The sequence below is a fragment of the Salvelinus alpinus genome, chromosome 19 (assembly GCF_045679555.1).
Source record: "Salvelinus alpinus chromosome 19, SLU_Salpinus.1, whole genome shotgun sequence".
NCBI lineage: Eukaryota > Metazoa > Chordata > Actinopteri > Salmoniformes > Salmonidae > Salvelinus > Salvelinus alpinus.
The window spans coordinates 37,478,969-37,488,710 of NC_092104.1; the positions used below are offsets into that span (position 1 = coordinate 37,478,969).

Here is a 9,742-nt window from a genome sequence, read left to right on the forward strand (position 1 = left end):
ATCATTACACAGGTGCACCTTGAGCTGGGGACAATAAAAGGCCACTCTAAAATGTGCAGTTTTGTCACACAAAACAAAGCCACAGAGGGAGCGTGCAATTGACATGCTGACTGCAGGAATTTGGCAGTATGTCCAACCGGTCTCACAACCGCAGACCACGTGTAACCATGCCAGCACAGGACCTCTACATCCGGCTTCTTCACCTGCGGGATTATCTGAGACCAGCCACCCGGACCGCTGATGAAACTGTGGGTTTGCACAATCGAAGAACCGTCTCAGGGAAGCCCATCTCCGTGCTCGTCATTCTCACCAGGGTCTTGACCTAACTGCAGTTCGGCATCGTAACCAACTTCAATGGTTAAATGCTCACCTTCGATGGCCACTGGCACGTTGGAGAAGTGTGCTCGTAACAGATTAATCCCGGTTTCAACTGTACCGGGCAGATGGAAGACAGCGTATATGGTGTCGTGTGGGTGAGCGGTTTGCTGATGTCAACATTGTGAACAGAGTGCCCAATGGTGGCGGTAGGGTTATGGTATGGACAGGCATAAGCTATGGACAACGAACGCAATTGCATTTTATCGATGGCAAGAGATACCGTGTTGAGATCCTGAGGCCCATTGTTGTGCCATTCATCCGCTGCCATCACCTCATGCTTCAGGATGATAATACACGGCCCTATGCCGCAAGGATCTGTACACATTTTCTGGAAGCTGAACATTTCCCAGTTCTTCCATGGCCTGTATACTCACCAGACATGTCACCCATTGAGCATGTTTGGGATTCTCTGGATCGACGTGTACGACAGTGTTCCAGTTCCCACCAATATCCAGCAACTTCGCACAGACATTGAAGAGGAGTGGAACAACCTTCCATAGGCCACAATCAACAGCCTGATCAACTCTATGCGAAGGAGATGTTGTGCTACATGAGACAAATGGTGGTCACACCAGATACTGACTGTTTCTGATCCACACCCCTATTTTTTTTTACTTCAATTGACTGATTTCCTTATGAACTGTTACTCAGTAAAATCTTTGAAATTGTTGCGTTCATATTTTTGTTCAGTGTAGTTAAACAGCATAATGTCTAATGTGCTTTGAGTGGAACATACACTTTTTACCAACAGCTGTATATATTTTATATATGTATATATATTTGTGTATATATATATATTTATATTATATATGTATACAGTTGAACTCGGAAGGTTACATACACTTAGGTTGGAGTCATTAAAACTCGTTTTTCAACCACTCCACAAATTTCCTGTTAACAAACTATAGTTTTGGCAAGTCGGTTAGGACATCTACTTTGTGCATGACACAAGTAATTTTTCCAACAATTGTTTACAGACAGATTATTTCACTTATAATTTACTTTATCACAATTCCAGTGGGTCAGAAGTTTACATACGCTAAGATGACTGTGCCTTTAAACAGCTTGGAAAATTCCAGAAAATTGTGTCATGGCTTTAGAAGCTTCTGATGGGCTAACTGACATAATTTGAGTCAATTGGAGGTGTACCAGTGGATTTATTTCAAGGCCTACCTTCAAACTCAGTGCCTCTTGGCTTGACATCATGAAAATCAAAAGAAATCAGCCAAGACCTCAGAAAAAAAATTGTAGACCTCCACAAGTCTGGTTCATCCTTGGGAGCAATTTCCAAATGCCTGAAGGTACCACGTTAATCTGTACAAACAATTGTACGCAAGTATAAACACCATGGAACCACGCAGCCGTCATACCGCTCAGGAAGGAGACGCGTCCTGTCTCCTAGAGATGAACGTACTTTGGTGCGAAAAGTGCAAATCAATCCCAGAACAACAGCAAAGGACCTTGTGAAGATTCTGGAGGAAAGAGGCACAAAGTATACATATCCACAGTAAAACGAGTCCTATATCGACATAACCTGAAAGGCCGCTCAGCAAGGAAGAAGCCACTGCTCCAAAACCGCCATAAAAAAAGCCAGCCAGACTACGGTTTGCAACTGCACATAGGGACAAAGATCGTACTTTTTGGAGAAATGTCCTCTTGTCTGATGAAACAAAAATAGAACTGTTTGGCCATAATGACCATCGTTATGTTTGGAGGAAAACGGGGGAGGCTTGCAAGCCGAAGAACACCATCCTAACCGTGAAGCACGGGGGTGGCAGTATCATGTTGTGGGGGTGCTTTGCTCTTGGAGGGACTGGTGAACTTCACAAAATAGATGGCATCACGAGGCAGGAAAATGATGTGGATATGTTGAAGCAACATCTCAAGACATCAGTCAGGAAGTTAAAGCTTGGATGCAAATGGGTCTTCCAAATGAACAATGACCCCAAGCCTGCTTCCAAAGTTGTGGCAAAATGGCTTAAGGACAACAAAGTCAAGGTATTGGAGTGGCCATGACAACGCCCTGACCTCAATCCTATAGAAAATGTGTGGGGAGAACAAAAAAAGCATGTGCTTGCAAGGATGCCTACAAACCTGACTCAGTTACACCAGCTCTGTCAGGAGGAATGGGCCAAAATTCACCCAACTTATTGTGGGAAGCTTGTGGAAGGCTTCCTGAAACGTTTGAGACAAGTTAAACAAACAATTTAAAGGAAATGCTACCAAATACTAATTGAGTAACTTCTGACCCACTGGGAATGTGATGAAAGAAATAAAAACTGAAATAAATAATTATTTATTCCGACATTTCACATTCTTAAAATAAAGTGGTGATCCTAACTGACCTCAGACAGGGAATTTTTACTTGGATTAAATGTCAGGAATTGTGAAAGACTGAGTTTAAATGTATTTGGCTAAGGTGTATGTAAACTTCTGACTTCAACTGTATGTGTGTGTATTTTAAAGTAGTTGTTTTCACTGATTTTTCTCTTAGATTGATCCTGTGTTTACTGAAGAAGTAGAAGCAATCAGTAAAAGGTAAAACCTTTCAAACTTTTCTTTCATGGTTATCAGTTTAGTAGAACATTATCGCTAACTAAAGATCTGCCAAACTGATCTGGACCCTGCATTATTACTGACTAAAGATCTGCCAAACTGATCTGGACCCTGCGTTATCGCTGACTAAAGATCTGCCAAACTGATCTGGACCCTGCATTATCACTGACTAAAGATCTGCCAAACTGATCTGGACCCTGTGTTATCGCTGACTAAAGATCTGTCAAACTGATCTGGACCCTGTCGCTCTTGTGAGGAATTCAAAAGACACCCGGCTTATCTAACGCTTTATCCCATGTGGCCCAAGAGAGCATGAAAACTAACTTTGCTTATGTCTTCAGTAGAGTTAGCAGAATGTAAATTAAAAATATGTAGTCTAGCTTGTTATCTTTCCACCCCCAGACAGAGACATGGCTCAGATCTGAGAGATAATAACCAAAGGGATTCACCTCCTGGTCAATGTCGTTTCAGACAGTCAGGAAACAGCCCTGTCTCTCTCTGGTTAGGACTTCATGTACTTTCAGAGCATGTCATGTCAATCATACTGCATCGTGGCGCCAGCGGTCTGTGCATCATGCCCTGCACCTGTCACTCCTGCCCGTCATTCACAGCTGTGTGCGCCCTGTGGTGAGCCCTGTGTCACGCAGAGTGCTGCTACTGCTGTGTTTCTCAAGGTCAGCAGGGGTTTACCTGGCCCAGGAGAGAAGCCAAGAGGAGCTCCATGCTGCTATGAGGAGGTCAGCTGCCCTGGTTAACAGTTCAGTCTCCGAGGGGATGTCCGCTGCCATTTTAGAGGTGAGGGGTGAGGGGTCACTAAATCGGACAGAGTCAGCAATCATCTTTTTATCATTACAGTCATCATTGTCATTATTTCCACTGGCATGCCCCGCCCACAAAATATATCACAATGTACATTTTTAATTCAGCTCAGAATATAATATGTTGGTGTCACATGCAGCTCTTTCAAGGCACCAATATTCCACCCTGGGAACCTTTTTATTATTTATACCAGAGCAATTATGAGAATGACTAGCTTGTCATACTATCCTTCCAGGATTGGGTGTAATCCTGTTAATCTGTTTTGAACACTGTAGATTAAAACAATCCACAGAAGGCTTAAACACTGATTAGCATGTTTCACTTCCACAACCTGCTGATCACGTATTACCTGAATGAATGACAGTTAAGTCCCAAGGGGACACCAACAAGTAAAGTAAATGAAGGGCTAGAAGATGCCAGCTAGTCACGTGTGTGTGGAGTTTGATGTAGCTATGTCTGTGTCATGTATTGTGTTCAGGCAATGGATCTGGAGGTACCGGTGGTGGCTCGTGACATCCCAGGCAACACAGCGGTGGTGCAACATGAGGTCACTGGTCTGCTCTACTCGTCCCCTCAGGTAAGAACCCTTCCCGTGGCTACCAGTCAAAGCTGTAAAATGGCTTTCATATCCACTGTGTAAGAGGCTGATGAAGAAGAAAGACAGCCACCAGCAGTAGCAACGTAACTGAGCCTACAACTGAGGTGTATTAGACCCACTTAAAGTAATATAATAATATGCCATTTAGCAGACACTTTTATCGAAAGCAACTTAGTCATGCGTGCATACATTTTACGTATGGGTGGTCCCGGGGATCAAACCCACTACCCTGGCATTAAAAGCGCCATAGAAGCGCCATACTCTACCAACTGAGCTACAAAGGACCACGGAACGCGACTGTCTTTCCCCTGACACAGTCTGCTGTTTGTGCTAGACACACTCTTAATGTTATTGTTTTTTTGTAAGGCTTAAAATAACAACTGAAAATGACATAATAGTTTGGTGGTGCGTAAGTCGGTAAAAGGGATTCAACATGTCCTAGGGGCCTAGACTTTAGTGAGAATGTAGACCTCAGGGGAAAGAGTCAAGATACAACAGTATCCAGTGAACTGTATAATGGTACACAGCAGCAACCAGGCATGTTGAGAAAGCGAGAGGTCCTTGGAGGGTCACTTTAACTAACTGCTCAGAGAGGTTTTATGTGAGAGCAGCGCTAGGTGTTTGCCCGCAGGGGGTACGTCCTCGGCATGGTATGGTGGCAGGCAGGAGGGTGACATTAGCGTAATGCTGCTATGATGCCAAGAGATAAGTCAGTCCTCTTCTCTCCAGGGGAGGTTGTGTCACGTGTGCTCAGCTGAGCCGTGGAGAAATCCCTCCAAGGGGGAACCTCACACAGTAGGCTGAAGAGACGAGGGTTCGCTAAACCATGGCTTCTAGCTAACAGCTTCAGCTGTTTCAACTGAAACCCTCTCTGGCTGACACAACTTTTTCACACAGGATAATGTACATGTTGCACAAGCCTTTCCCAGGGATGATAATGTGTTATTGGCCATTCATCCGTTTGTGGTGGTGACTTGTTTATTTGATACTGTACATAACTCCTCAAAGGCTGTCAAAAGATCAAGCACTTGAATGCCTGTAGCACTATAACCAGTATGGCATTTTCAGAACGACTGTAGTATATTTTTTATGGAGTCCATTGATTATAGAATAACTTGACTTTTAGTGGTTTTGCTGGGACTTCATGGCTCTCTCATATGGCTTAATCTCAAATGAAGAGGTACTCCAAACATGGTCACATCACTTGAGTGAAGTGAAACGGCCTGATGCTCTGGCGTTGGCTGCAGCTCTGTTTACCCACAAGGCTCTCTGCTCCAGGAGATCTTGGATGCTGTGCTGGAGCCCTCACTGAAAGGCTGTGTGATTCTGTGTTATTACAGCCCTGGTCACAGCCTCCCAGGCCACTAAAAACACTGCCAGAATTCAAGAAGGACCTTATGGGCTCCAAACATTTCCACCGGCGCTCAGGGAAAATGTCGTTACTCATTTTGTAATTGCTTGATATATTTCTCCCCATCTCATCCTGACAGCTGGTGTGGCAGGGCCATTAAATAGCAGCAGACAGTCACTGTTTGTGTTCCACTCCCTTCATAAGCAAATAGGAAGCAGCAGCCATCAGAGTAGGTTGGAAAGGGCCATTGCACCTGCCTATTTGAAACCGGTCACAGATGTCTCCATCAATTAGCAAGGCAGAGCACATTCAATGAGTGTTTACAAGTCAGAATAGCAACACTCCCTCATGTCATTCACTGCTGTGGTTGGTTACACCTCATTAACTCACTGCTTTAATGGGTTCTTAGAGGCTTGTTAAATAAATACAAATGTTAACAAGTAGAATTTTTCTTTTGGGGTAAAATACTAGTACAGATGTATGCTTCATTCAGTAACTTCTGAAGCATTGATTGTCCTTGCTCCACCTCTTCCAGGAATTTGTGCGTGTATCTCAGAGGCTGCTGGTAGATGGAGAGCTGCGGGAGCGTGTGGTGGCGAACGGGAAGCGCTACGTTGAGGAGCACCACAGCCTGGACCATGAGAGGGAGGCCTACCAGAGGCTGGTGGACACACTGCACTAAGGCTGCACAGAATAACCAGGTCCTCTGTCTCAACCTTACTTTCTCTCAAGAACAACTCCAAGGGCTCTATTCAATCTGTATACGATTCATGGATACAGATTGAATAGAGCCCTAAGTTAGTGACACAGACGGAACTACACAAGCAGAAGATACAAATCCAGATCCAATTTGGGTTAGTGCTATCCTGGATCCTTGGGACATACCTACCCTAACTTTAACCGTTACCTAGCCATAACATTTACCCTAACCTTAACCCTTACCTTAAAGAGCCACTGAACACGCCGATTGGCACATGTTTTTCTGTTGCTCATTAGAAAAACAAGATTTCAGTCTTGGAGGTATGTTTCCTGACCGATTCAGTTTGGTGAATGATCCTCGTCCCTCATGAGACATTTCCTCAAAATCCCCAGAATGAATCTAAGATAACTCCAGAAATCTTTCATTCATTTTGACGTTTTTTTCCGAGGATGTTTTAGTTGTGCAATTTTACATCTAACTAAGGTGTTTGGTGCAGTCTTAAATAAAAAATAAAATGGGCAATGTGTTGTCTCATGTAAACAAAGTCGGAGCCGCTGGGCAGGTCTGTCTCACTGTCTATGCTATTGGATAGAGAGCATTCGCCGTAGCAGTTCACCCCATATTAATGGAAAAATGGGCATCGTCAAATCAAAACCCAACCTCCAACCGTTTTGATGCACGGATGTTCCAGACGTTGTTTTAGACGAGACTGACCTAATGGCCAAAATGATCCTATTTATTATTTTTATTTGATTTTGACACTAGAATAACTGCTTCTGACTCATATCGATGCCATGTTTTTAAAGGGATTTGTTGCTTTTTAAAGGCAGTCGCTCTTTAACCATTTTACATTTCAACTTCAATGGGGTTGGGATGTTCCAAAGATCCCGGATAGCAAGGACCATCCAGTTTGTCTACAAATTAATAATTGATATGTTGGCTTCACGTCCAGACATCAACAAAAAATCTATGTTTAAAGAATACTATTAAATCTAATCAAACTTGAAATGCACTTTAAACAAAGTTTGATTTGATTTAGTCATTTACATTTCAGTCATTTAGCAGATGCTCTGATCCAGAGTGACTTCCAGTTGGTGCATTCATCGTAAGATAGCTGGGTGGGACAACCACATATCACAGTCATAGTAAGTCGATGTTGCTCAATAAAGTAGCTATCAGCAAAATAAGTGCTACTTAAAAAAAAAAAAAAAGGAAAACATTCAAACTTTTTAGTATTTTTGGTTGAGATGGAGGCGTGAATCCAAAATGTTAATGATTAACTTGAAGATTACATTTGAAATCAACCAAAGCTTGAAACCCTAGGCCTATATGTTTTGTCTATTTTTTGTTGAACCCTGGGTTGAATTGAAACAATATCTGTTGATGACTGCTATACGTATTGGCCCAAATAGTATCATTGATGCATTTAATTTACTCTGTTAAACCTACCCTTTGGAATGACTTCGATAACAACAGTGGATATATGTAATTATTAAGAGATCTCAACAATCATTCTCACGATAGCATATTGGTAGTAGTCAGTGACATATCACAGCTAAGCAGGGCTGAGCTTGGTTAAAACCCTGGATTGGAGACCAAATTAATAGCTATAGATAGATCAACTCTCCAGTAAGAGGTCCTGCCCAGGCTATAGTTCTTTTTCTGATAGTGGATATAATGTTGAAGATCTGACAAATTCAACATATTTTATACACGGTTTGTGGATGTTGAAAATTGGTAACAATGATGACATAGTCCTGTGGTTGAAATTCCACCCTCAAAACAACTGTTTACATATTACTTTTTTCAAATCCATGTATTTTCCACATAGATTCCATGTCACAATACACATTACCTTGAAACAACATTGATGCAACCAGTTTGTGCCCAGTGGGAAAGGCCTAAAGAGGTGCTTGCGTCCATAAAGGGATAAATAGCTTTAATGATCAGGTATAATTTCTGAATTTTTTACAAGTCTTTTCTAGCTCGCAAGCTTTAAAGGCAGACTCAGCGTAATGACGTTGCCACGAGCAACACCGCAGATATTGAGATGAGCGATGCAAGACTTCGCTCTCACACAGTCACACCCCACTGGGCACACACTGGTTCAATCAACGTTGTTTCCACTTAATTTCAATTAAATTACGTTATACAAACGTGGAATAGATGTTGAATTGACGTCTGTGCCCAGTGCGACACAGTATCTGCAGTATCACGCTGTTGCACCGTGGTAACCAGGGCTCCAAAACAGTGGAGAAGTTGAGCCTCGCGCTTCGACGCTCTTAGTTGTTGAGGAAATTGACCCACTGTGCTGTTTACTTTCGGCGTCTATGTCATATCGCTGAGTCTACCTTTAATTCTATGCAGACCAATCTACGCAGCACAATTGAACTTGATTGGCGAAATGTACTTTTCAGTGCTAGAGGTGGAGGTTACTTTAATTCAAAGCACAGATGTAGTCTTATTGAATGAATGGTGAATTGGTGTCCAATAAAAGAAGTGCTGTGCTGTTACTCTGTCATGTTTACTCTACTTATTATCTATTATTTCCAAACAGCTTACAGAAAACCTTTTTGAAATTGATTAATTACATTTTTTAATGAAAGTTGATCAATGAAAAATATGTATATGCTGTTTATTTATGTATAATTTTCAATAAAATATGGTTAAATGGTGTTTTTCTTCTGTTAAGGTATCCTTCAAAATGAATCATCAAACAGAAAGTATACAAAAGTACCGGAGAATCTCTTGAATAGATCGTTAGGCCACCATAAGCAGCCGAACAGCTTCAATGCGCCCTGGCATAGATTCATAGAAGTGTTTGGAACTCTATTGGAGGGATGCGACACCATTCTTCCACAAATTCCATAATTTTGTTGAAGGTGGTAGAAAATGCTGTCTCAGGCACCACTCCAGAATCTCCCATAAGTGTTCAATTGGGTTGAGATCTGGTGACACGGGCTGCTTTTAGACAGGCACCCCAATTCTGACCTTTTTTTGGTCTTTTGACCAAATAGATCAGCTCTGAAAGAGAGCTCTGCATGCGCTCTGCTCACGGCGCTCTGATTATCCATAGCAATGGCTCCACTTGGGCTGCTCGGCCCAATGAAGAGACATGAGAGCAGTTAGGTAACTATATAACTGTAAACTCAAACAAAACTTAAGGAACACTTCTGACGCCATGTTATGATATTAGTCAGATATGACTGTACGGTGCAGCAGAACACGGGCAAATGGCTCAGCTTCAAAATGTAAATCAATTTAGCAATAACGGAGCCCTGCCCTTACAGTAGTTATTGATTAAAAAAATAGGCCCTACCCATCCCTCACCAGATGTATA

The 9,742-nt window shown here is 42.4% G+C and overlaps 1 protein-coding gene across 3 annotated transcripts in view; it reads left to right on the forward strand.

Annotated features, from left to right (window-relative positions):
• The window catches only part of glt1d1 (glycosyltransferase 1 domain containing 1), a 42,156-nt gene extending 33,078 nt beyond the window's left edge, over positions 1–9,078 (forward strand). For all 3 annotated transcript variants that reach the window (XM_071353314.1, XM_071353312.1, XM_071353313.1), the window contains 4 exons: positions 2,873–2,916; positions 3,609–3,729; positions 4,232–4,330; positions 6,238–9,078. In XM_071353314.1, coding sequence (XP_071209415.1) covers positions 2,873–2,916; positions 3,609–3,729; positions 4,232–4,330; positions 6,238–6,384 — 411 coding nt within the window. In that variant the 3' untranslated portion in view covers positions 6,385–9,078. The remainder of the gene's footprint in view (positions 1–2,872; positions 2,917–3,608; positions 3,730–4,231; positions 4,331–6,237) is intronic.
• The last annotated feature ends 664 nt before the right edge of the window (positions 9,079–9,742 follow it).